Below are 27,437 nucleotides of genomic sequence, written 5' to 3' on the forward strand. Positions count from 1 at the left end.
TTATGGAAAACAATAGGTGGAGTTTATATATTTTTCCATTCAATTCAATGCTGCCTATCATAATATCGTCATATTCACAATGGTTACTGTACTAGACAGCTGATATGATGTCATGTCCACAATCGAGACAGTGGGCTGTTTGTCACTACGACCTCAATGCGGATGCGTGGGGAATCCTCTTTTATAAGCAAATAGTAATATGATATTGGAATTTGTCCTATGAAAGTGAATTTTTCTTTGCTTGAGTGAAAATGGCGAACCTAGCTGTGTACCTATGCCTTGCACACGCTCTTATTTTCTTCGCTGTTGAATGCACAGATCGTGTTTACTACATCGCAGCAGTTAACGTGGATTGGGACTACGCGCCAACAGGAAAAAACCTCAAAAATGGACTGTTATTGGACAAAGATGAGTAAGTTTGCAAAGTTGATTTATCGTCTGAATATTTGGTACAAACGTCAAAGACCTAACAGTGTCTGTGTGCAGTTGATTAACTTGCACATTCATGAATATCGTCTGATAAAATGCCTTGTGGAAGGCCACCATATGCTACGGTCCTAATTTGTAAGTTTTCATGAATATATTTAGGAACCTTCAAGGAACTTAGATTACCAGCAGGTGTTAAACCAGTTTAGATTTGGGAACAGGTGAAAACAAATATGGTAGCCCTATCTGGAAATTGGAGTTAAAATCACGTCAACGCTTTGACTATAGGAGGTTTTCTTTGACGTCATAAATTAATGCTAATTATGCACGTCGGCCATATTGGAGGACAACCTGACTCCAAAATGGCTGCAAAGAGCAAGCGCTACAGTGACTTCGATGAAACTTCAAGGAAAAGATATGATGAGCAGATATCCATAATCGATGGAATTGATCCTTATACTTTAAAGAAATCACAGCTGTCTTCGGAATTTGAAAATTTTCCTCATATTACGTATCCAGACATCGTAAATTACCTTCTCTTTGCTCCAAGTCCTCACAGTCGCGCAGATTTGAAAAATTTCAGAAGCCTAGAATCATATAATCATTTTGTTTGTGGATGGGTTCGAGACGTTGGTATGCTTCTACAAAATGGCAAAGCTATCATTTTAGGAAGGGTGAGTCTTATGTAATAATGTATGCATATGTCACATATACATGCACTTTAAGTTTTAGACCCAAAGATCTTTGGTGTGCATTTTGTTGCCGTGGCTTGAAAACTGGAAAATAATAACATATAAACATAATCGATTTGAAGGAATATAATTATTCTTTTTCTCAACATAAGTTTTGTTGTCATTGGCCGTATTTTGGTGTGGAGTTTATAGGAAATGCACCATGCCTTGAAAGCTAGACCTATGTAAGAAATCATGTAGTCGAAAATCATAGTTAATTCATTCATGTTTTTTTGCAAATTATATCAAATTTTGATGAAAAGAACCTTCAGAATTCAATACTTGATACTTTATTCATAGATAAATACTTAATTTTTTCAGGTATTGCATTCACAAAGGCTGTCTGCAACTCCTGCATCACCTTGGCTGATTGCCGAAATGGATGGGACCATTTTAACAGCCCATTGTGACTGTATGGCTGGCTTAGGGGAATCTTGCTCTCATGTTGCTGCTGTATTGTTTTACCTTGAATATGCTGTAAGAATTCAAGGAAACAAAACAGTCACTCAAGACAAGGCATACTGGATGCCACCAACTTTGAAAGAGGTGGAGTACAGTGAAATCAAAGACATTGATTTTATGTCATCAAAATCAATGAAACATAAGATGGATAAAAGATTGCAGGCAGCATCTGAATCACCTCAATCTACTTCACCAACCTCAAGCAAAAACAGTTTTGCTTCTGACCAAGAATTGGATGACTTTTATGCAAAACTGAATACATGTGGTGCAAAGGCATCAATTCTTTCCATTGTTCCTCCATTTTCAAAACAATTTAAACCAAATTTTTTGGAAAATAACAACTTTTCATTGGCAGCAACCTTCTATGAGCCAGAAAACCTGAATCTGAACTACAAACAGCTCCTTGACAAAGCTAAGGACATTAGCATCAGTTTAAGTCAACATGAAGTTGAGTATGCTGAAAAAGTAACAAAAAAGCAAGCTGCAAGCTCTGAATGGTTTTCCTTTAGAGCTGGCAGGATTACTGCTTCAAAATTGTATGCTGTGTGCAAAACTAGCATCGTCAGTCCTGCTAAAAGCCTAATTAAAGCAATTTGCTATCCACAGTCTTATAGGTTTACATCAAAAGCAACCAGCTGGGGATGCAAACATGAGGAAATTGCTAAAGAAAAATATAAAGAATTGATGTCTGGCAAACATACAGAACTCTCATTTTCAGATTCTGGCTTATTTATTTCTATTGATGAGCCATATCTTGCAGCAACACCTGATTCACTGGTTGAATGTCAATGTTGTGGAAAAGGTTGTGTAGAGATCAAATGTCCCTACTGTATCAGGGAAACACAAATATTTGAAGGGATAGAGAAGAAAAATTTTTGCTTACTGTATCAAGATGACAAAATAAGTCTTAAAAAGTCACATCCGTATTACTATCAAGTTCAATCACAACTTTTTTGCACCAAGCGAAGCTATTGCGACTTTGTTGTCTGGACAGAAAAGGATTTTCATCATGAGAGAATAAGATTTGATGCTGGATTTTTTGAAAAGTGTTTAGAGGAATCAAAAATGTTTTTTAAGCATTGTATCCTAGTAGAAGTTCTTGGCAAGTTTTATACTGTTCCCCGAAATACATGTCTTCCTCTAGCTAAAACAACTGCAACTGATCGAGACAGTTATTGTTATTGTGAAGGGCCAGAAGAAGGTGATATGATTGGATGTGACAATGAGAGCTGCCCATATCAATGGTTTCATCTGGAATGTTTAGATATGAAGATCCCAAAAACAAAAAAATGGTTTTGCCCTGACTGCTTGATGGCAAAAGAATTTTCAGACATTTAATGTTTAAATTTATACCTAGTAGACATAGAGTGCACACAAACCTCTTGGAAAAGTTTATTGGGTGGAAAGGTCTCTATTTGGTTTGGTTGGAGATTTTAAAGCAGTTTCTGTAGTGATGTTATTAGTTTTGAGCTTTAAAATGGTGACAACTTTAAATAAAGAAAACATGGCAGTTCAATCTACCTTGAGTATCCTTATTACCACAGGCCTATCCATACAATCAACTTTTTCAAAAGTTTATATCTTGTATGCTATTTCTAATCACATCAAGTTGAAATTATAGTAGGGCATAAATTACATAGTGCTGAACAAACAACAGCAATTTTGTCTAAAGTACAGTTTTCTTCATCTTTTTTTATAAGGTAGTCCAGGGGCAGTGTAGATTGCAAAATTGTATACTTGTTCCTCAACAAACCAATAACTCGTTCAACATGGATTCGGCTGCAGGCAATTCGTCTGCTTTGCTCCACATCTTTAGCAGACAACTGCTTCTTTCCTTTTGTGAAAGAAGGTAATTTGACTTCTGCACAGTAAAAGCCCACAGAATCTCCGATGTCGAATCCTCTATCAGCCAACACATAATCACCAGGTAACAGGTTTTTCAGTAAGCCACAGTTTTCTGTAATATATTTGTCACTAGCACGACCTCCCCAAGCTTTTGAAATGAACGAAATACAGCCCTGTGGGCAAATTCCAATTAAAAACTTTGCAGTGTTATGGTGCTTGTAGTTGGACCATGTTTGAGCTCTTGCCTTTAAATTGTTTGGCCGATTTATAAAAACCTCGAAACAATCGATAATTATTACTACTTTAGTTCCAAATATATTCCTAAATGACAAAGGTGTGGTCTCCAGTAGTTGCTCTCTCTCTGGCCATTTAATCACTTTGCCTAGCCGGTTAAACAAAATATCAAGCCATTTATGGAATATCTTTGAAACTGATGGAACTGACATTCCAAATCTATATGCAATGTCTTTGACATTTAAGTTCAGACGGAGTCTACACAGAGTCAGGGTTAGTTCTTGAAATGTTGTTAAGGAATTGTTGTTATTCCTAGCTACAATTTGCAGGCAAAAATCATGCAGAACTCTCAGCACTTTAATATTTGGCAGTCCTGTATAGTACTGAACTTTCTCCGAGGAATCAAAGAATTGTTCTGTTCCAAAAGCCAGACCTTTGGATTTCTGGAGGATAAGAATCTCATCTCGTAGCTTGGCACAGTCTTTGCTAAGGGCTTCATAATCAGCAGAAGAGACCTCGGTTTGTGTTCCTGTATGTGCCATTCCTGCATGAATTACAGTCTCTGATGATTCTGTAATATTCTCTTGAGAATCATTTGCTTCGCTTTCCTGATTTTGCAGGGTTTCATCAATCTTGCGCTTTCTTCGCAAATCTTGTCGTAAAAACCTCTCAGGGTTAGGCGCTTTGAACTTTTCATGGCCAAGGTTCTTGTTGGGTGCCCAATCAGGATTATCTTTTTCGTATAATGCAGATGGCTTACCTAGGACATAAAGATAAACAAATGACTGTGGGGTTTTCAATTTTGTATCTTAAGTAAAGAAATGATACATCTGACCTGTACATAGTGGTTGTAGGCTAGGACAATTTACCAACAATTTTTAAAGCATCATTTTTTTCAGAGACCTTTAAATTGTTGGATAGGATGCTATTTAATTGCATTAAATCAACAAGCATGTCAGCGCGGGGGCTCCTAAGCCCCTTCAATCCAAAACCCATGCTGGTGTGCCTGGCTAGTGTATGAATATGAAAGTATGATCTGGCTTTGCAAACCGCTTTTTGATGTTGGCCTAATCTTGGCAACAATAAGACTATGAACTGGCATTCTTATATTGTCAAAATAACATTAAAAATACTGATAAATAAAATATTCACAACAAATACCTGAGATAAAGTGATCCGAACAAACACGGTGGTGTGAACCTGATAATTCCGTGTCCTTTCTGTTTATCCTGGTGATCCACAAATGCCTTCGTTCTGTTGACAAATTTCTTGTTAAATCGTCACAATTTACTGGAACTTTGGGTATTCTAAAAAAACTCTTATCTTTTTCTCGATTTGATCTATTTGAGCAGCCATAGACAGCACAAAAATTAACCATTGTTCACCTGATTCAGCTCAGACGACACGCACGCACACACTCTCACTCCAAGTTGTCCTCCAAGATGGCGGTTGCGTGATTTGTGACGTCACACGAAAACCTCCTATACAACTATAATTACAATGTGTGAACGAAGAGAAGGTCACTGTAGCAGGCTGCTCGACGGGCTCCAAGGAGTTCTTGCGGCAAAAAGTAGATAAAAATGAAGCAAATAAGAAACATCGCAATACGCCGAGAATAAACAACAATAAATACACGTAAATCAGTAGAGGCTAATATTTCGCCCCGGCATACGGGGCTTCATCAGAGCAAACTATTAGAATACTGGATATTTGTTAGTCAACGCTTCTAGGAGCCTGGGATATAAAACAGAGCTTGCCCCAAATATGACGAATTTGAAGATTTTTAACCCTAGGGGACAGAGGGGCTATAGTCCCCCCTAATCAGGCAACATTTAAGGCATTTTAGGCTCCATTCAAGCATTTTTATCTCAATAATGCAATAATATTCGGACAAGATCCATACTAGCCCCTCTAAACGTTAGCATCCGCTTTGTCAATGTTATGCAATGATTCCGTATTGATTCTAGAGTTTTATGTAAGAACATTTTTTATCTCAATATAACATTCAAGCTATCGATTCGACGAGGAGATAAATGAGGTTTTCGTATAAAGTGTTTTAACTGGTCAAATGTTAGTATTTTCAACAAAACAAAGACAAAGGTGGAAAGTGAAAGTGATGCATTGAGTCGTAATGAAAGAAAAGGGCATGGCTTTCGTCACAGAATTTCTGTGTTTTCGAAAGCTACGAAACTTTCATAATTTGTCGTTTTAATTTTCCGAGTTGACACTCGAAACAGTCTTGACGTCACTTTATATTGCAACACTACCATTGACATGCAGTTTGCATTTTCAGTAAATTGCACACTCAAGAAGTTTCCATTTAAAAATTTGTTTTGACTTCAACTTAACATTTATGAAGTTAAACGAAGCTTAAATGTTTACAAATCTCAACAGGGCTAGTCATTCTAGAAAAAAAACTCCTAAGTCACTTTATTAGTTTATCTCTGAATGCGAGTGAACTTTTTACTTTACGTTTAAAAAATTCATTACCTAAGAAATTTAAGAAACATGTAAGAAACGTTTGATAGCAAAATGGCCAGGAAATTTGAGAAACTGCGTACCAGCACCGGACCTTAGTTTCTAAAAAAATACTTGTAGTTGATCTGGCGCAAATCATATAAACTTCTCTCATACTGATAAACAGCTTTCGTCAATAGCAAGTTGCCAACAAAGACGCTAATATCACATGTCCTCTCTTGAGCTGAACCTTGCTTTATATTTTACGGTTGCATTTTCATGCTTAAAATTAAGTTTTTTTGTAAATTTGTAAATTGCATTTTCAGTAAATTTTAATAGAGATTCAATTTATGAGAAACGTGGCTCTTTGTTTTATAAATAGCTAACCAGGTCAAAATGATTATCAGCATTGCTAAAAAAGAATGTGGCCCAAAATGTCCTCTTTCCTTTATCGAAACTTTTCTATTTCCCCATGATGGAGAAATTGCTATTGTTGATTATGTATATATTTATATTACGTTACAGTTTGTGGTTTACATCCGCCTCCCCCCACCCCTCCTTCCAATCAGAAATTTCCTCCTAGCATCGGGCTTAATATGATGTAGCTATGCTCCAATTGTTATGAATTCTTATAATTTTCTTGTTTGATGTTATACAAGGCCACTGTACAGCGTACGATGACAAATTAAGACAAAATGTAATAAAAAGAGGGCCTAAAAAAATTGAATCACGAGAGGAATGTTTTTCGATAGGAAAAAACTTTCTTCAACAGGCATTTGAAGTACAGTTCATATAATTGTCCGGAACAGTTGCCCGATGATTGCATCAAGCGTGAAACTAGCACTGCCTATAGCGCATTGAAGACTTGAAAACAGACTGGCTAACAGAAATCTTTATTACTTATTATTGTTTGAATATATGCAATCATTTGAGTCAGTAAACAGAAGAAAACAATATTGACTTTGATTGTTTCGGTGAATGATAATAATATCACACGCGAAAATATGGTTACTTATCCTTCAGATTAGAAAGTTTCTTTGCAGAAATGTTGCACTGATTTAGAGATTTAGAACAGAGACCCACTGGATTTGTAGCCCTATTTCACCCCACAAAAATGTTATTGATTCACCTCGCGCACTCAAGGTGCAAATTTATCTTTTGAGTCCAGAAAAGACCGACTTTTACAGACATAAACCCATCGCCCTTTACTGTGTCTGATGCATGTAACAGCAAATATAACCAATAAAGCTTAGAAACAAAACTGTGAATTCCATCTACTGAAAACCTTCTTTATGTTCTCCTACTGTACCTTACTCTTCACTTGGAAACTTTCAACTTTGTTCCAGTCAACAACTTTGTCAAAATAAAGAACTCATGGGTAATTTGGTAACGAAAGAACAGAAATAGGATGTGCGACTCTCCCTCGTATGGTTCATTCTGATCACGAAGAGGCCCAGTCCAAGCGAAGTCATGTTTAGGTCTTGATTAAAAGAAACCTAGTCCAAGACCTGGTTCTTAAAGTTCCTTATTTTTGGACCCCGTTTGATCACATTGTAGTACCAAAAGTTCGCAAAAACATTGAACTTTGAATTTTGCTAATTGTGGCTAGAAAGCAAGTCCAGCAACATAAAGAAGGAAGTTGGATAAAAATGAATGGAACCAGCTTTCTTATTTTCGACTGTTTGCAGTTATAAAGAAAACTTTGGAAAATTGGAAATTTTTTAAGGAAAATTAACTCTAGACTTTTGGGTCCTGTCTCCACATGTAGGTTCCTTGTAAAGTATTTCGTTAAAAGACAAAAGTGCGTATATTCACTTAAGTTCTTATTTTCCATTTTTTGCAGGGATGCTTCGGTTTTCACCAAGAATGGAACAAACAGAATTGGCCGAGTTTACAAAAAAACAGTTTATCGTGAGTTTACCGATGACAAATATGTTACCCAAAAGCCCCACAGAAAAGACCTTGGAATTCTTGGTCCCATTCTAAGGGGAGAAGTCGGTGATGCAATCATTATCCACTTCAAGGTAGATGAAAGATTTTTGTTATCAAATCCACTGAGCAATTCTACGCAAATGAAGTAGTTTGAAAGGCTCTTTGGATTTAAGAAACTCCTCTTTGTCGAACCATTAAAAATGGCATACATTTCCTCATCATTAAGAACAACGACGTAAGCTTGAGTTTTGCGATTAGCGATTTCAGCCTTAAAGCTTGGGGGTAGCGGAGGCTAAGCGTTTAGAGGGGCTGTTTATTTGTCTTGCCCGAATATTATTGCTTCATTGAGATAAAATTGGCCGAATGGGCCTAATGCATTAAGTAAACTTCGGTTCAATGCATTAATTGTAATCTGCAGGTCTATAGATATAGAAATTTGGACAGCTAGCAGCTCCATAAGCTTGGATCGTGAAATCGCATTTTCAAACAGAAGTTGAAAGACAGGGACCCTTGCTATCTTTTTACGCCATACAGTCAACTCAAGCTTACAGTTTAATGTCTTCGCCCAAAAGTTTCCGCAATTGATTTACAAAAAGTGAATCTGGTTTCTGTATTTTCCTTTTACAGATATTAAAATCGTTAGCACAGTAAGACTTAGTCCCAGTGATGTTTACAGGGGATTGGGTCCTAATCAATCGGCACCAAAACCGGTACGGAGTGGCCATTTTGGAGTAGCTTTCCGTACCCGTTTTGAAACACGTTTTGGAACAGGTTAAGGAATAAAGCTGGATCGAAGTAATAAACCATTTGACTCATCGTGAGAAAAGCTTCCGATTGATGTACATTAAATCACAATTTGAAGATATCAGCAAATTATGTTATGACGTCACTGTTTGAACTCAAAAACAATATATTGACCATACTGCTCTGATATAACTGAGATCCAAAACTTGTTATGTGTTCAAGTCACTGCCTTAATAGAAATAACTAAAAAACATTATCACAAATGTTTTTAACTGTATCAGATTAATCCGTGATGTGAAGAAACATGTTGTTAAACATCTTGTCATCTAGTCAACCCATGTTTAATCATCAAAAACATCAGTTGCACCATCTGTTTCTGAGTCTCAGTCTGAAGGCACTGTATTCGGATTCATATGCGATGGCACAACTTTGTCAAAGAGCAAATTACCAATGTTACATTTGGAGACATTGTTACGGAGCAGAGCGTCCCCTATCTTCTTTATCGTATGGATGGAAGTTCAGTTCAGCAGAGCTGCTAGAATCAGTTTGCAAGCAATACCCAATGACATGATAGCTCTAAGAGTTAACCGATCCAACGAACAAGATGTTGTTATTCTAAAGCTTTGCCATAATTGAAACTAAGCATTTGGTTTCTGTGGAAATTGTGTAATAATTTTTGGTTCAAATCAATTGGCGTTTCCAGGAATTTATAAAATGGTGCGAAAATTTAATAATAACGAAAAGTTGTCATACCTGCATCCACTTTGATTCAAGTTAAGCAACAGAATTCCTGCCCTCAAGCTAACCAGTGGAACTATCAGTCAAAGGGAAGGGTGGAAGTGTTTTAGCGTTCGTGCCAAACGTTTACTGGTGAAAGTTCACTGAACTAACAGCAGGGACGTCAGAATTGGGGACTGCAGGAACATCTGTCTCACTTTTGGGGAAAGTGAAACTTGCTTAGAAAGGCCCTCTTACGACTTCTAGAAAAGCACATCTTTTCCTGAAACACAGAGCCCTTTCCTTCCTGTACCCCACAAATTGAAAAGCTTTCAATTTCCCTGATTATTGTTTGCTATAAACAACACAGCCTATACTGCTTTCCATTCTCTACATAAAAAGAGAAAATTAAATTCTTTCGCGTTTCTCTCTTAGAACATGGGTAACAGGCCCTATACAATGCATCCTCACGGGGTGTTCTATGAAAAGTCTTCAGAAGGGGCCAAGTATTTGGACAATACTAGTGGAGATGACAAAAAAGACGATGGTGTTCCCCCCGGTAAAACTCACACATACAAATGGCTTGTTAGGGAAGAAGATTCCCCCAAGGAGGGCGACGAGCCTTGCATTGCATGGCCTTATCACTCACATGAAACGCCAACTAGTGATATTAACACAGGTCTTGTAGGTAGGTACAGTATGTCCCTTTTGTTGCTCATTAGCCGACATCATCAGTCTCAGGTATTGAAGTTCATTATTACATAAACTTCATGCAGTACATTACGTAAATTCTAATAGCACGACCCTTTGTGGATCATTCTTTTTATAGAATGTCATCAGTTTTTGGGTTTTATATCTCCGGAAGTTTTTTGTATGACTAATTTGATATGAATTAGCTTCCTACTTCCAGTTGAATCTTAGAGCAGAGGTTCTTCTTGATTAAAATAACCTTACCAGTCGAAACAATTTGCTCAGATCTTCGGTTTCAAAATTCTGCTTCCTTAGCAATGGGGTTACTTTGATGAATAACAAAAGTTTTATGCTAATAGACAGCCCGAATTTCACAAAAGTAAATCAAATTTCACAAAAGAACTTCATCTGTTTTCATCACATGCACTCTTCTTTTAAAAGAACCAGTACCTTGAAATTTAGGCTAGGCTGGTTGCCTTAAAGGGCCACTTCAGCCCAAAATTCTTATTTCATAACACGATGTAATCAGGCCTCTTGAAGATGAATCTGCTATTATTTTTTCATATCTCTTACCGTTTTGTTGTTATAAATAAATACCTTGTTATCAGTTTTTTAAAAGGGATTTACAACTTCGTTCAAGAGAGTTTAGTTGTTTTAAATAAAAGGGGGTTTTAGGGTTTTTTGTTGCTATAAATAAAATTGTTGTTATAATGTTTTGAGTTTGTTAAGGGGGTTTCACAACTTTGTTCAAAATAACATTTATAGAACCTCAACCTCAGCTTCTTCTCATTTTCTTAACTTGTGACCAATTTTGAAGCCTGATAACCAGCCCATCATTCTAAAGGAATAAGTATGTGGCTGGTTATCAGGCTACCAATTTTAAGGCTCGTGTTATTATTAAATTAATTTTGTATAAACAACCAAAATTGATAATAATATAATAATAAAGGCATTTATATTGTGCCATATATCCACACTGCTCAAAGGCGCAATAGTGATATAATATATAGTATTACAAAAAATGCTAACAATGTTCGTAAAGTTTTCGTAAAAATAAAAAAAATCTAATTAAAATATTCTTGAAAAAGATGCGTTTTCAGTCTACTCTTAACACCGTCAAAAGAATCCACTGCTCGTAACGTGTAACGCAAAGTTGATCATCTTTTATCTTACATTGCTGCTCCTAATGTCAGTGGCAAATTACACTAACAACAAGTATAAAATTTCCTGGATTAAGATTACCTAGGCTTCGCTCCTTCATCGCTTCGTCGCAAGATGAATTCACCCTCTTATGTAGTTGAATTGTTTTTTGCATTTTTATGAATAAAACAAAGCAATAAAAGTAGAAAGAACAGAAGTAGAAAGAAAGTACAAGAAACAAGAAATTAAGTAACCCAGATTAAATGATATTTGAGTTTATGTAGTTGAATTGTTTTTTGCATTTTTATGAATAAAACAAAGCAATAAAAGTAGAAAGAACAGAAGTAGAAAGAAAGTACAAGAAACAAGAAATTAAGTAACCCAGATTAAATGATATTTGAGTTTATGATAAAAACAATATGTATCTTACACATTCAACTTTAAGATATCGGTAATGGGTAATGGTAATTTTCTTGTCCCCTCAGATTTTTAAGTTTCTAAGTTTCAGGTATATCTATGTTTGTTGAGCCCTCAATCTCTTTGCTCTCCAGTCCCGTAGCTAGCAATCGCTAGTCTTTCTAAGACTTTTATTTTCACTGAATCGAGGCAAAACAGAGTTTAAAATGGAGATCAGTCTTTTCCTTGACTGTGTACGTTTGTCTAGAAACAATCTCAAGATTCGTCAGTAAATATTTTCTGAGTCTACAAACTACGTCCATTGTGTGTTGGCGTTGCTTGTTCTAATTGTGTATTGAACTAGCCATGAGTTGCTTACCTCTGACAAGATCAAATAGATGTTTCTTTACCTTTACTTTGTGAAATTCTATTATTGACTCCTATAGTAGTTTTTGTTTTATTGGTTTATTTGTTTTTCTTTCAAGACTCTCACTACTATCTGTCAGTTGTATTCAATCTCTTTGTATCCCAATTTCTTTACCACGACATATAATATGCCCTTTTTATGAACGCTTACCCCTAACCATTTCCCCCCATAAAATGACTAAAATTGTTGATGTTTTATCTGATACTTTGCCCCTAAATGACACATACCTTGGTTTTTGCCAACCCAAATGGTTTCAATTTTGGCCATTCTTACTTGTAGCTTACCTTTTTTGAAAAGAACCTTATTTTATCTTGCTTGTAGGAATGCTTCTCACATGCAAAAAAGGTTCTTTGGACGCTAGTGACAAAAGAAAAGACGTGGAAAAGGAAATATTCCTGTTGTTCAATGTCTTTGACGAAAATAAAAGCTGGTTTCTTGACGAGAATATTCAAAAAAGAACAAGCAGCCCGAAAAGCGTCAACAAGGAGGACGATGGGTTCAAGGAGAGCAACCTGTTGCATACCATAAATGGACTGTTCTACGGCAATTTGATGGGTTTGGAGTTTTGCCTTGCTGATAAAGTGGCTTTGCACATGGCTGTGTTGGGAAATGAAGTGGACATGCACACTAGTATGTACTTTTCTTAATTCACTTTTTTTATTTTATAAGAAACTTAGATCAGCACTTAGTACTAAAAGTTTCTTAATTTTGCAACCAAATTTTGGCGTTTTAGTACTAAAAGTTTCTTAGTTGGTTTCTAATTCCTAGACCTTAAGTTGCCTTATTGTTTTGAAGTTGAGCATGTTTGGAAGAATATAAACATATATTGGCATGAAAATAACCCATGCAGATCAAAATCCAAATGATGCTATCTTTTCCAAAGAAAAAAAACAAAATATAGACTTTTGGATTCTTTTTTTAAAATGGAAATTTAACACTTTCTAATTTATTCTTGAGCCTTACTAAAGTTTCTTATGTTTTTGGCCATCCTAGTACTGGTTTATTATAAACCAGTTTCTTATAAATAAAAAACGTGTGGACGATTAAAAGAACGCACGACAAAGCTCCGAAGGACGGTCTTTTCCATACATATTCTGTTGCCCCTATATCAGTTACTTAGACATGTTTTCATGATAACAGGTATTCGATATCCCTAACTTTTTCTTCCTAAAATGCATCAAACCCCCTAATGCAGGTTTTAATTACTGATTTAGGCAAAGGTTTTCTCGTTTGCTCTTTCAGTGACATACTCTGGCAACATGATCTTGTTCGATCGACATCGCACTGATAGCGCCTCACTGTTCCCCGCACAAACTGCAACGGCGGTGATGGACGTGAAAAATCCAGGTCATTGGTTACTTTCATGCCAAATTGCTGATCATCTCTCTGGTGGAATGTTTGCCTTTTATAATGCAAAACAGTGCAGCAGTAAGCCTGTCACTCCAACAGTCACTGGAACAACAAGAGAATACTTCATTACTGCGGAGGAGGTTGAATGGGATTATGGGCCTTCAGGAATGAACCGTTATGATGGAGGGGCTCTCAACAAAGCCGAGAGGTATGCTATTGAAATTATCAATTCTTATGTCGTGACATGTCTAGAGCATGTATAAGATTGTATTAGATTTAAAACAGCGGTGTTGCAAAATTAAATGCAGTTTTTGCATATCTTCATCTTTAGCTCTAAGAACTTGACCTCCCTGTTCAGTTTAGTCTAGAAAAGAGCAGCATGCTAGCCACTTTCAATGTTTTGCCGTGAATCAGATACAAACTTGATAAATGCAAGCCCTTTGTAATTTTTGTGCTATGTTAAAAATTAAGTCAGCAAAAGCCAGGCGGTGCTAGTGGTGTTAGAAGCGAGGCACACGAAACTTCAATTTTGAAGGCTTTGTGAAAACATTGTTTTTCATACAGAAACGCTTCCCGATGCTTAGCTGACCTGATTTTTTGCTGGCATTTAGGTTTTTCTGGTCATTAAGATGTTTATTTGGTGATGCTATTCAAAACTGATAGTTATACTAAAACATTGTGTTTTTAGTTGATGAACATTAAAGGCCAAAAATTAACTTTTTTCTTAATATATTATTTGAATTTTAACAGCTAAAACAAGTGCCACAAGCTCAATTTTTAAACTGCTATCACTTAACAGCTTAACCAAAATTAAGGACCTAAACATCAGGTGGTGCAAAAGAAAACCTGAAAAGAATAGCCATTACGCAAAGACTGCCATGTATATTCATGTTAAGCAAGTGACATTTTTCCTTATTCCAGTATTACATGAAAAAAATAAAGATTTCATTGAAATATATATACTGAAATACTTATAGAGATATATAATATTAAACAATGTTTTTTTTAAACCAGCCCGTCAGCAACATTTTTCACAAGAGGCACAAACAGAATCGGTGGCAAATACATGAAAGCTTTGTTCTTCGGGTATACTGATGCAACATTCACTACGAAAAAGGCAAAGGACAAGGACCTCGGAATCTTAGGGCCTGTTATCAGAGCAGAGGTCGGAGATAAGATACGAGTCATTTTTAAGAATATGGTGAGCTGAGCCTTTTTTGCGTTTAACATACCTTCGTTGGAAGTTACTGAAAAGCTCTTTATGTAAGATTTTAGTGCCCAAATTTGGGTTTCCCAACACCGACCATTTTTTAAGGTCGTACAAGTCACTTAATTATGTTTTGCATTTCACTTGGAAAATTTAAAAACGATTTGACTTAAAATAAACAAAAGAAAATCAGACACCGATAATTATTTATGTGTACGTTTTGTATAATTTATTTAATTATCTTATTCCCAGCAGCTTGTCAGGAGAGGAAAATCAGCTTGGAGTTTTTAAACAAGTCCTCTTCTCTTTCAGATACTGAATCAAATGGCAATATGCCCATGACCTTTTCTTCTCAATACAAATTTGATTTCTTATCCAAAACATTTCTAATTTTGGATGAAATAGTTATGCTCGGAGAGTCACATAGGAATTTCTCAAGTTAGACAAACCTTCCACACATCAATTGAAGACTAAGAACTTAGGCCTTGATGTCCCCTTTCAAGACTAAGATTGACTAATCAACATTTGTTACATGTTTTTCCTTACCTTACTATTATCCATCTAAAGCTCCATGTATAAGATATTCTTTTGCGAATTCTTATTTCGATGTTTAGACACCAGATGATAACATCAAGCTGTTAAACTTGCTTATTCCTTGTAGGCCAGTCGAAACTATTCAATTCATCCACGTGGTGTTATGTACGACAAGAAGAACGAGGGATCGCTGTACAATGACAACACAACCCTGAACTCAGATGACCAGGTCTCCCCTAATGCTACGTACATTTACGAATGGTTTGTGCCTGCATCAGTAGCACCAACCTCCAATGACTGGCCCTGTATCTCATGGCTTTACACTTCTGGCGTTGACTCAATTAAAGATACGTATTCAGGTAAACAATTTAGAAAATTTGTCTACGGACTTATTATAAACCCCTAGTTCAAAGTAGGTAAATAGTAAATAGGAGCTAAGTTTTGTTTTTATGTTTGAATTGTAAGTCTGGTTCAACCACAAAATAATTTTACTATATTTTCATTTCTTTTTAGGTTGCTTGTTTTAAAAGATGCTTTGTGTGTTTATCGTATTTTTGTCTAAAACGCTAGCAGTTAGCTTTTAGGTATTAATTTTGTAATCCAAGATTATTTAGATATCTTTTAAATCTCATTTGCTTACTTGAACCTCTTTCTTGCTTTGCCCCTGGTTGTCAAATACAAGTGACGTTTTTGGAAATGACGAAAAAAGTTTGATCCGAGTTTCGTAAATAGTTCTTTACGTTTTGTTTTTATGTTGGAATTTGAAATTTTGTACCACCACAAAATCATTTTATTATATTGTTTAAGCTACTTGTTTTTTAATGGTGCTTCGTCTGTTTATTTTTATTCAAAAAGCTAGCAGCTAGATTTTAGATACTTAATTTTGAATCCAATTTTGAATAGCATCGTCAAGTGTATTTTAAATCTCATTTACTTACCTAAACCTCTTTCTTACTTTGCCCCTGGTTTTCAGACGCAAATAACATTTTTCTGCAAATGCTTGATCAGAGTTCACTGCTTGTAGGACTGCTTGGACCAATGGTGATATGCAAGGATGGCATGTTGGAGAAAGGTCTCCCAAAGGGCTATGCAGCTGAGAAATTCATTTTGATGGCTGTAATGGATGAAAATAAATCGTGGTATTTGGACCAAAATATGGCAAAATATTGCACAACCCCAAAATGTGGTGGTGTCAGCAAAGGTAAATTTATAATTAATGATTTATGTTTTTTTGTATTATTTTTGAGATATTTAGAGCTTATAAATTAACAAATTAACAAAAGAAAAAGCCTAGAAACGTGTACTGCTAAGAGAAAGATACCTTACCTTAAGGAAGAATCTGATTCATCTTTTCTAATCTGATTTAGTTTTCTTCTGCTGATATGGAAAGCAGCATGATGCCTTACAATGCCAACCAAAATTTGCTCTGAACCTAAAGCAAAGGGCCTTTTTTATTTTTACATCACTTATCTCGTTGCCTAAATATTAATACTTTACGCAGTTATTGTTTTGAACAATTACGGAAGAACGAACAGTGTTGGGCGAGGCTCTTAACCAAATATTTTTTGCATTCAATGGAAATTGACAATACATACCAGTTGGTAACGCTATATATGAAAAACTAGCAACATAGCAAAGAAGATATCACAGAGTACATCAAATATACTATTACTTACGTCCTGGAATTACAGAAAAGTTAAAAATTGCAATTAAAACGGTCTACATTTGAAATCTGAACTATAAAAAAAGCTAAGTGATATTGGTGGCCTAATTAGGCGAGTGGGGCAAGAAACCTTATAGGAGACGATGATTACCGCGTATAAAACATATTGTCAACACAAGACTGTGCCTTTCCAGTTCGTTCGGAAAGCTTCGGCACAGTACAATAAGCAACAGATATGCAACAGAGCTTTATTTGCCAGATTTGCGTATAATAAGGTTGCAACAGAGTGTAAATTACGGCAGGGGTCTGTTCTTATATTACTCTTATAAGATATAATTCAGGTATGATAAAGGCTTGTATTATACAAGTTACAATAAAAAACGTACTTCTGAATTCACTTAGTCGATTTATAAGAAACAAATACCGTTCCCAAGTCTGCTTTATTACAAATGTTTCTTATTACAAAATTTAGAAGACGAGGATTTCATGGAAAGCAATAAAATGCATCAAATCAATGGGTTCATGTACGGAAATCTCCAAGGGCTCGACGTTTGCAAAGACTCAAAGGTGCTCTGGCATGCCAACGTCATAGGAACAGAAGTCGACATGCATGGCATTTATTTCCATGGAAATTCATTCAGCAGTGATATGGAAATCCACAAAGACTCGCTTCCCCTTTTTCCAGGTACATCCTAAGTTTTGTTGAATACCTTATGGCTACTGAGTTGTCAGTGAAAGCTGTATTTTGGTGAGGAAATGCGGAAAATATGCAGAGACTAGAGTTTTGAGGAGGGGGGCTGACTCTAAGATTCATGCATAGACGTATAAGTTTATTTTGAGGGATTTCGAGAAAATGGCCGACATAGGTTAGTAGACGACATTTCCTACCAAGAATTCGAAATGGCAAATTTAAACTTTGAAAATAACATGACCCTTTTTATGTAAGAAAAGTTTATCCTACTGTGAGTCTTCATTTGGAAAGTGAAAGTCGGCCGCTGTGGTCTTTACGTGACTCGCGACGATAGTAAAAGAGGGTAATAAAAGACTTTGGCGACGATAAAAATTTATTGGGAGAAAATCTATGTATCTATTTTTTGAGATAAAATTATCTTGGGTGTGCTGTCTCTTTATACAGTCTTATATTCAAAACATGTTGGAGAACGTAACTAACGTTTTATTGCAGGGGAAGGAACCACCTTTAGTATGCATCCACTGAACGAGGGAACTTGGGGCCTCGTATGCAGGGTGAATGATCATTTTAATGCTGGCATGAAAGTGACGTATACTGTAAAGAAGTGTGGGTCGACCAAAAGCGAAAAAACTTCAGGAACGATAAGAACGTTTTTCATTGGGATTGTCGAGAAGGAATGGGACTATGCTACGAGCAATAAAAGTTTTCTCAGCGGGAAAGAACTAGATAAGGACGAACAGTGAGTTATTTATCTTTTTAAAAGGGCTGCTTAATTCTTTAAAAGAGGAAACTTTAACCATTTATAGGTCCTTCAAAACAGATGTATAAATTATTCTATCTAGTGATAACACTGTAAAATATGAAGTTGCTCTTCAAGCCTTTCTTGAAGAGCAACTTCATATTTTTTCCAGTTAATTCTCGGTATGGCAAATTCATTTTTGCTACTTTTTTCCTGAATATTTTAATGCATGAATTGAAATAAAATGTAATGCATGCTTTGCATGTAGTGTTGACAATAATCTGCTTTTTCTTTAAATATGGCTTAGTTATTCAAATGAAAAGTATTCTTTCAAGCGGGTAAATTTGGGCCGTTCATAACTATATTATAGCACTGTCTACAGCACCGCTGATCAGTGGTGTCTGATTAATATAGCTATGATTATTCACATAAAAGCGCTCAAAATTACAATTTAAACAGTTCTCCATCGTTTACAGACCTCTAGAAAAATTCTGAAAATTTTAAATATCGTAACCTTCTTAGCTATACTTGAGATTTTTTCGTGAATAGATCATCAATATTAATTTTAATCATTCAAGAAATTTGGTGGGACTTCTAGCATAGACAAAATTGCTGCAAGAGGCTGGTTATTTCCCTAACTTTGCCATCGGAATGAAATTCATATTAGGGGGGGGGGGGGTTGGGGGTTCTGCCCATTGTATTCCTTGTCATTCAGTAGACTGTAAGAAGGAAAAATACTACATTTTGACAATTATTGGGGGGAGGTCCAGACTTCAGTCCCCCGTTTCCGACGGCCCTGCCTACTACTTAAAATCAATGTTGACTGTGAATCCGGTACAGTTATCAAAGCATTTTGCTCATTTTTTAGTGCAAAAGTATTTACATTACGAGGTGATACCAGGATAGGAAAAATCTACAAGAAGGCAATGTACAAAGAATATACGGATAACACTTTCACGGAGGAAAAGCAAAGAGATGTGAAGGATCAGCATCTTGGAATTTTAGGCCCATATATCAGAGCCGAAGAAGGTGACCAGATCGACATTGTCTTGAAAAACATGGGAACGAGGAATTATTCAATACAGCCCCACGGAGTATCATACAGGTGAGAAAACATGAAAATTGCATCGATTTTACACCGTAAATTTTGTCATTGAGGCAGCAAAAATGTCAAGGGAGGAATGCTTTTAAAGAGAGTTTTTTCATTTCAGTTAGAAAGCGCAAGTAAAGCCTGTATGAAATTATCTTAAAAATCAGAGGGCGCACTAAGCACGCTTTTCGCATTAATTTGCCTTGATCGTCTGAAGAAAATGTTTGCTTTGTTGTTAACTCCTGTTAAACAGAATTGAATCATACCTCATCCTCTGTGTATTCCTTTTAGCAAAGAATTTGAGGGTGCTGTCTATCTGGATAACACTACAAAGCAGCATGGCAAAGCAGTGGCCCCCGGCAAAACGTTTATTTACAATTGGTTTGTTCCGAAGAGATCTTCCCCCGGTATTAAAGATAGTGCCTGCATCACGTGGTCCTATTTCTCTTCAGTTGACGCCGTGAAAGACACGAATTCTGGTTTGGTTGGCCCTCTGATTATATGTAGAAAGGTTTGTGAATTTGTTTTTGTTTTCATGTAATACTCATCAAATAGACTAAAGGATTTGGAATAACTGCTCACAAATTTTTGATCAGATGTCAATCGCAAATACTTTCACAGCACTTTCTTAACGTTAATTATGAAACTCCATATCGTAATTTTTAATTGATTCATTTACGTGCAGTTTAGTTTCTAGTTCCACTCATTTACCAGATTAAAATCTAGCTAATCACAGGAAGAAGAAGCACTGTCGTCTCTGCCACCTTTTCCCTACAAATCCACCTTAAAGCTTATTGCAGAAGAGTTGTTATGACTTTTCTCTTTATAATTATTCAAAAGGGAACACTTGACAGCAATGGAAGACGAAAGGATGTCAACAAAGAATTTGCCCTCCTTTTCACAGTTCTTGATGAAAACGAGAGTTGGTTTCTTGATGAAAATATAAACAAGTATGCAAACAAAGCAAAAGTTGTTAAGAGTGACGATGGTTTCAAAGAAAGTAATAAAATGCATGTAGTAAACGGTTTTATTTACGGCAATGGTCCAAACAATGGAAACTTTCTGGTCATGAAGAAAGGCGAAAAAGTTGCTTGGTACCTGATGGGTGTTGGAAATGAAGTCGATGTTCACACGGTGCATTTCCATGCAAACAACTTTGTACACGTAAGAACTTTTTCCACATTTATACTCTTTAAGGAAATACTTTTAGTTTTTTTTAACATCCAATTAAAGTTCTCTTGCATAAAACATTTTGTCGCATCTTCATTATGGTTTTGTTTGAACCATATCTCCCAGCCTAAACGAACAAGGTTTCTGCAATAACAAGAAGCCTAATGATGACCAGAGTTCGCATTTCATAAGCTGTTTCAGTGCGATGGTGGCGGACTACAGATCCAAGGGTCAGGGGATTAAGTCCCTGACATGACCAAACTTTCACTGAAAGTTAGGGAGTTCCAAGCTCCTTGCAATTCCAAGTGAAGGAATTTCAAGGTGTGGTCACATCAAGAGAAACGACCAGGACACTGCCTGATAAGCATAGCTTCTCAGTACCCTACAACTACTTTAAAATGCTAGGGAGAACAAATACCAATGCAAACAAGAGCATACCAGGGAAGTGGTGATTTCAAGAAATTCCTGATGAATTTCGGGTTTGATGACATTGTAACTAAAGATGGTTATTTTGACAAACATAATGAATTTTACATAAGTCAGCAGTATCGAAAAAATTCCACACTTAGTAATAAATTAACTAATAAATGTATCGTTGAGTTACGAAAATCTGGCTAATGACGTCATCATTCTGGACAGCTTTTAAAATACTTGTGATTGAAATGCATCACCATTAATTCATTAAAAGGGTTAAGTTGTTTTTTCGCAGAGGACAAGCAGCACTCACTTGGACGATGTTTATGATGTTTTTCCCGGCGTCTTTGAAACGTTAGAAATGACACCTACAAACCCAGGCACGTGGTTACTTCACTGTCACGTGCATGATCACTTAGAAGGTGGAATGGAAACGAGGTACACGGTTTCTTCGGACTCTGGTAAGCTATACAATTCCTCATTTCAACTTTATTCAGATTAAGTAATATTTGACATTTTGTTTAGAACTCTTGAGGACCTCCAGCAGTTCAGCTGATAAAATCAATAGATTTGAAATGGCACATCTTTATTCGAATTGAGATAATCAAAAATTAATAAACAAATTTGTGAGTGTACTTCTCAAATAGTTTTGTTTTGCAATTGTAGTCGCACCCCTATTTTTGTTTTAATAATCGTGGTATCGGTTGATCAAGTAAGCAAGATTCATGTGGGTCCTTCTCATATTAATTTAATATTAAATTCTGCGAGCAGCTGTTATACCAGGGGCGGACACTTGATCAAATATTGGAGGGCAAGCCTACTGTTTTAATAAGATGACGTCACATTTCCCATTGTTTTGGAACAAAAAACCATTGTCCTCTAAAGTATTGGGGGCGGTCGCCCCCCTGGCCCCCCAGAGGGTCCTGCACCTTAGGTAGGGGGGTCCCAAAAGAAAAAAAACATAGAAACTTATACAGGGGAGGTTCAATCTTGATTCCCATGATTAATCAATACTTTTAGTGCAATTTTTAAAAAATTTCAAATTAATTATGCTAATTAGCTTTTCAAAATGGCTGCCGATTGCCAAAAAATTGCAAATAATCATGACAACATATTTCTGGAATGGCAAGACTGATCATGTTCAAACTTTGCATTTTTTACTCACAATCATAAATGCTCAGTATTCAAAGAAACACTTTTTTATTTTTACATACAGGAAAATTTTTAAAATTATTTTACTAAACTCATCGTTATCGCTGTGTTATCCATTATATAAATTGAAATTTTCAAAAACAGGAAATTTGAAACTGAGATTCTAATTTTGTCAATACCATGTACCATACATTTACTATCCAGTTTTAAAATTTCATCAAAATATCTCAAGTGGTTTTCAAAATATTCTGCAACAAAACCCGACCATTTTCAGAAATTCATAAACGTGAGAAAAATGTGTTTAAAGTTAAAACAAAAGTTTATGATGCATGTAATGTTAAATTAGACTTTAATGTCCACCAGGTTCATACAGGTTTCCTTCCTCTATCATTTTCTTGTCTGCAAACCCTTTTCTTTTAGCTCTTAATAATTTTCTCCTTGATTTTAACTTTGCACTTGTCTTTTCCCCAGCTTTAACCAATCGCCTTGAATCAAGTGTCCTGCATATCTGTTCTGTGAATTTTCCAGGAGTTATATTCATTTTTAGAAACATTCTCAAAACAGATTTTTTCCCATCATTAAAATGTGTCACAGCACTGTAAGAAGCATCTTGGATGACATCCTTCTCAACAAAATACTCTTTTGAGCACCTATCCCAAACCAACTTGTTGAGACATTCGTTGTTGTTTTGAGTTTTGCCATGAAGACACTTCTTCAACAAGTTTGGAGATGCTAGGTCATCAAAAATTGGCTTGATTAGATTATAAATTGGCATTGGGAGACCTGTTTTATGCTTAAAAGAATCAGGGTCTCTTTTGTACCCACACCAAGAATCTGGACCATCTGGACAATTATAGTGCATTTTGTTACGGGCAGTCGATGCAACATGTGGCAAAATTGCAGAAACAGACTTTTGCATTGCCTCTAAATTACCAACATTTTGTCTGATGGCAAACCCATAATAATTCTGCAAGGTGTCAATGGTTTTATCTGTTAATCTACCAACACCAGAAATTCCTTTCCCATCAGATAACTTTACCCCTTTATATTCTTTCTTGAGACGCCTCAATCGTCCTCCGCATCTCTTTTGGACATGTCCCACACACTCTATCTTCTCAATACCACATTCTTCACCATATGGCTTCAACTGGCTGACTTTCTTGAATGATGCAGAATCTCCATCACCAAGATATTTGTGATATTGAAGCCCATGATTGGCTTCCGATCTCAGAAAAATACGTGCAGCCCCAATTGGCTCCATAGCCCCTGCACTGCCATCATGATCTTTTTTACATTTATGCTTTTCCTGCCATTCAATGTATTTCCTTGTGTCTTTGGGTTTACCTTCCCAATAAGCACATCCTTCACAAAAATTTGACAGGACTTCAATGTCTATACATTTTCCAGTCTCTACACTTATGCAGCTTACAATACCATGATGGCTTGAGTGACCGCGCCTTTGCCAGCTGCCATCTAGGGAAACAGCACACTTTGAAACCCCATTTGCTTTTATTTCTATTGCTGCTGCTTTCATACTTTCTTTAGCTACTTCTTTGTTTGCAGCTAATACTTTGGAAAAGGCTTTCTTGTAATTTTTTTTTGTCATAGGCTGAGGAGAATTCAAGCAGGCAGAAAAGTTTTCCAGAACACTATATCCTCTTCCAATAGATCTTGCAAATGAAACCATTCGAAGGTTGACTTCATTTGATGCCCTTCCAGACCCTGTCCCTTCAACCTTTTTTGATGTTTCAAGGGTGCTTTGAAATTCACATGCTTCACAGTTCAACTGTAAAATGTGAGAGAATCCAGACTTTTTTTCAACGGCAAGTCTACATGATAATGCGTGTTGTTTGCATTCTTGGCAAGGGACGTTTAACTCAAAAAACTGGCACAAAATTGATAAGTCTATCAAAATGAACCCTTCTTTGACTGGTTCATTGGTAGTGCTTGGCTGCTCTAACATTGACCCAGAGTATATCTTTTTGTGAGATGTCGAAGTATCAACATTATCCTGGGTAAAGGATTCAGCAGGCGTCCCGGATTCTTTGTTGGGAGATTTATGGCCTAAAAATTGATTTGCTCTGACTCTCCTTTTTCTCTTTCTACCTCGACTCCTGCTTTTATTTCCATCACCCATTATTCGAAGCTGGTAATTCTTGTACAAAAAAACTCAAAAACGATGAATGTGTGTGACTTCCAGACGCAACGTAATCCCAAATCAACGATAAATATTTGCAACTTTCAAACACAGTCAACGATTGAAGACAAGAAGACACGCTTTGGACTTTGGACAGTGCCTGTCCTCGTTTTGAAACATTCCTAAGGTGGTTTTAATATTAAGGTGGGAATCATGTTCTTTCCAAGTCAGAAAAACGTGGGGTTTTGGGGCAAAATTCTGGTAACTAAGGGCAAAATTTGTTGCTAAGAGAATAAAACAAATGGGTGGGCATGGAAAATAGGGTTTTTTATTATCTTCTCTTTACCATATTGCAAAACCAATGTCACAGTTAAATTCTCTATGAAATTCTGTCATATATAATGGAAAAATACAATTTTCAATATAATTGTCAAAATTCGCTAAATCTTTGGGATACCCCTACCTTAAGAGAAATATATCAACTTTTGTTGACAGGTGGTACAAAGAACACTGAATAAAATAGCATAAAAACTTATGATATGAAAAATGCTCCACAAAATTGATATATTCAATAACTGATAGAACGAAAACACAGTTTATCAATGCGGAGGCGCAAAAATGATGGGTTTTTGAATAGGCGAAAACAGATTTATGAGCTGTGTTGACGGAAAATAATGTGAGCTGTATTGATGGAAAATAATTCGATTTTGTTCTGATTTTTTCTTATATAATCGGAGCGGTTTGAGCGGCTGCTAGATATCCAAAAGAACGGATCAAAATGGAAACGGAGTAATGTGAACTGGGCCTGAAACAGTCGGACTCAAAAGAAATAATAATGCAGGACAGTCGGTTCCGATTTCTGTTAGTGAAAGAAAGTCGGTCCCGATTCACGCTAATGGTAGAATCTTCTCTCCTATCTAGAATTGATTTGAAACAGTTGGGTTTTCTAATCTAGACAGGGTCCTTCTTGAGGTCACACTCCCAAAATATATTTTCATTTCTGTCCCTGACTCATGAAAATGACTATGTAAGGTATCAACAAGACATTTTTATATAATGTGCTGACATTTAATTTTTGATTTATTTGTCATGAACTTTCCTCTTGACCAATCTTACTGTCAAATCCTTAAAATTCCTGGATTCTTCTATTCTAGGCGGCAAGATAAACAATGCGGCAAGTTATAAGGAACTGAATTCTGTATTCAGTCTAGTAATGTTGATCATTGCATGTATTATATCTACATAGAGTACTAGGCTTCAAACATCTTTTGACATCAAGACACTTAAGAAAATTTTTACCCTTATTAAACGATCATTTTTCGATCGGTAATGCTCATTTTTCATTTATCAAATTAGAAATAGAAGAGTTTCAGGGTGGATCAATCATAATGGATCTATTTGTTTTTAGGAAAAATTAGCAAAAGATATCCCTAACGCTATAATTAGATGTTTGTTATTGACATGACGTCAGCGGGGCGTGTTTTTTGCTGTAAATTGACCAATTTAACGTGATATCAATATTTGATTTCAATATTTGAAGTTAGTAAGTGTACCCGAGGAGCGGCTGTTAAACATTTCAAGTTCGTTAGACACTTTAACCTCACAATAAGCTAAAGATTCAAGAAATTTCGGGTCACTTTCCTTCCTTGATATGTCAATAAATCCTTCTGGATTTCTGTAGCCAAAATTTATGGAAAGTTTATTTATCTTCAAGAGCAGCCCGGCCAAATGTATTGAATAAAAATTTTGCAAAAATAATGAGATGTTATTTAGTTATTGAAAAATTTCCTATCTTATCTTATAAATATTTTTAGACTCTCACTGTGAATAGTGATACATCATAGCAGTGTATATTACCTTGATAACCTTATATTCTATTTTGTGCTGGCAAAGATGTGACCAGTTGTTTCACTGATATTAAATAATGATGCAAAACCTTACATATTTTCTTCGTTTATCGCCTCGGTAGTTTTTTCGATTTTTAGTATTATTCCTAAAATATAAGTTCGACAAATTAACAGTTTATTCTTGAGTAAAATGCTTAGAAAATGTGAGTTCACTATTTTTGTCATTATTCTTTGCTTGCCAAGAGATTTAAAAGTTCTGAGTTTTTTGGGGCTTCTTTTTTGTGTCTTTTGATTGACAAAAATTTGGAATTACTAGTCAAGTGCTATTCTTACTGAATCTCGAAAATATTTTTTATGATAATAATAATAATAATGGAAACTTTTCATTTTCAATTCAATCAAAACTACAATTACAAATTTCACTATTACAAGAAAATTTGCAATTGGCTAGCCTGGGTTTACAAAGAAAAAGACTATTACAAGCACAAACAAAAGAAATTAACAAAAAAAGTGTGTTCGTCATTGTTTGTTTTAGAAGCTGTCAGTAGCAGAGATCGTTAGAATTGAAGAAGTTCAGGATTATTCCAAGATTTATTTCTGTGGCAGAAAATGTAATAGGTAGTACGGATAGCTAAGTACGGATAGTGATAACTTTATTTTAGTGTCAAATTGATTTAGCATTTCTGCTAATTGGGGACACTATTTACATACAATTTATTAAAAAACGTAATCTATGAAAAGTAAAATGTTAAGGTGAAAATTTCAAGAAAAGTTACAGAATTTCCTTTAAGTAAGGCCTCAAGGCTCATTGCATGAGTTGTCTTTGAGTAAGGCCTCAAGGTCCTTTTGTCTAATACTGTTGCGGAAATTATCAATACTTGAACTGGTCCTTTCTTTTTGATTTAATGTATTTGTATTTTAATTTAGTCCATACATAAGGTCCTAGGTACCTCAACGATACCTCCTAGGTATCTTCTATGTAACACTTTAGCTATTTTTCTAGCATTTCCCTTCATTTCTTACTATCTGTTTCTTAATTCTGTTGTGCAATATAATTTTTCACTTGCTACTAATGCTTATATTGATTAATTTCTATAGATTCAGCCCTATTGACGTATTTGGATTTTTTTGAACAGTTATGAATTTTGAACAGCTGAAAATCAGACGCTCGTTTAAACAACCACCCTGCTCCCCTCCCCCCTCGATCAAAAAAATTCAAAGAAACAATGGTTATTGATATTT

At 35.8% G+C, this 27,437-nt stretch overlaps 4 protein-coding genes and 1 long non-coding RNA gene across 5 annotated transcripts; 2 read left to right on the plus strand and 3 right to left on the minus strand.

Annotated features, from left to right (window-relative positions):
* The first annotated feature begins 157 nt into the window (after positions 1–157).
* On the plus strand, positions 158–26,397 carry LOC135683063 (hephaestin-like protein). Its single transcript, XM_089109441.1, has 15 exons — positions 158–412; positions 7,999–8,179; positions 9,984–10,236; positions 12,523–12,831; positions 13,444–13,759; positions 14,566–14,752; positions 15,420–15,651; positions 16,317–16,493; positions 17,428–17,640; positions 18,139–18,385; positions 19,254–19,490; positions 19,767–19,986; positions 20,316–20,639; positions 21,355–21,520; positions 25,503–26,397. The coding sequence occupies exons 1-15, from the start codon at positions 252–254 to the stop codon at positions 25,592–25,594; spliced, it is 3,315 nt and encodes a 1,104-aa protein (XP_088965567.1). The 5' UTR covers positions 158–251; the 3' UTR covers positions 25,595–26,397.
* Positions 741–2,957, plus strand: LOC148959918 (uncharacterized). Its single transcript, XM_089109450.1, has 2 exons — positions 741–1,100; positions 1,479–2,957. The coding sequence occupies exons 1-2, from the start codon at positions 741–743 to the stop codon at positions 2,955–2,957; spliced, it is 1,839 nt and encodes a 612-aa protein (XP_088965576.1).
* LOC148959919 (uncharacterized) lies at positions 3,224–5,076 on the minus strand. The gene is made up of 2 exons (XM_089109451.1): positions 4,860–5,076; positions 3,224–4,458 (listed from the first exon to the last, which is right to left on the minus strand). Exons 1-2 carry the CDS (start codon positions 5,074–5,076, stop codon positions 3,224–3,226), a joined length of 1,452 nt encoding a protein of 483 aa, XP_088965577.1.
* On the minus strand, positions 21,406–24,650 carry LOC135691903 (uncharacterized). The gene has a single exon (XM_065209902.2). It carries the CDS (start codon positions 24,346–24,348, stop codon positions 22,561–22,563), a length of 1,788 nt encoding a protein of 595 aa, XP_065065974.2. The 5' UTR covers positions 24,349–24,650; the 3' UTR covers positions 21,406–22,560.
* Positions 21,406–25,508, minus strand: LOC135691901 (uncharacterized). The gene is made up of 2 exons (XR_016143890.1): positions 24,812–25,508; positions 21,406–21,988 (listed from the first exon to the last, which is right to left on the minus strand). It is a non-coding gene; the product is annotated as an uncharacterized LOC135691901 (long non-coding RNA).
* Positions 26,398–27,437: the final 1,040 nt, after the last annotated feature.

Source organism: Rhopilema esculentum, chromosome 7 (genome assembly GCF_057945365.1).
Source record: "Rhopilema esculentum isolate cy_ngs chromosome 7, ASM5794536v1, whole genome shotgun sequence".
NCBI lineage: Eukaryota > Metazoa > Cnidaria > Scyphozoa > Rhizostomeae > Rhizostomatidae > Rhopilema > Rhopilema esculentum.

Excerpts from the sequence above, each read along its gene's own strand:
- LOC135683063 (XM_089109441.1), top strand. The coding sequence starts at position 252 with ATGGCGAACCTAGCTGTGTACCTATGCCTTGCACACGCTCTTATTTTC. Across the intron at positions 10,237-12,522 it reads TATTAACACAGGTCTTGTAG|GAATGCTTCTCACATGCAAA; the intron begins GTAGGTACAGTA and ends TCTTGCTTGTAG. Across the intron at positions 17,641-18,138 it reads CTCGCTTCCCCTTTTTCCAG|GGGAAGGAACCACCTTTAGT; the intron begins GTACATCCTAAG and ends GTTTTATTGCAG.
- LOC148959918 (XM_089109450.1), top strand. The coding sequence starts at position 741 with ATGCTAATTATGCACGTCGGCCATATTGGAGGACAACCTGACTCCAAA. Across the intron at positions 1,101-1,478 it reads AAGCTATCATTTTAGGAAGG|GTATTGCATTCACAAAGGCT; the intron begins GTGAGTCTTATG and ends TAATTTTTTCAG.
- LOC148959919 (XM_089109451.1), bottom strand. The coding sequence starts at position 5,076 with ATGGTTAATTTTTGTGCTGTCTATGGCTGCTCAAATAGATCAAATCGA. Across the intron at positions 4,459-4,859 it reads TTCGGATCACTTTATCTCAG|GTAAGCCATCTGCATTATAC; the intron begins GTATTTGTTGTG and ends TTTATGTCCTAG.
- LOC135691903 (XM_065209902.2), bottom strand. The coding sequence starts at position 24,348 with ATGGGTGATGGAAATAAAAGCAGGAGTCGAGGTAGAAAGAGAAAAAGG.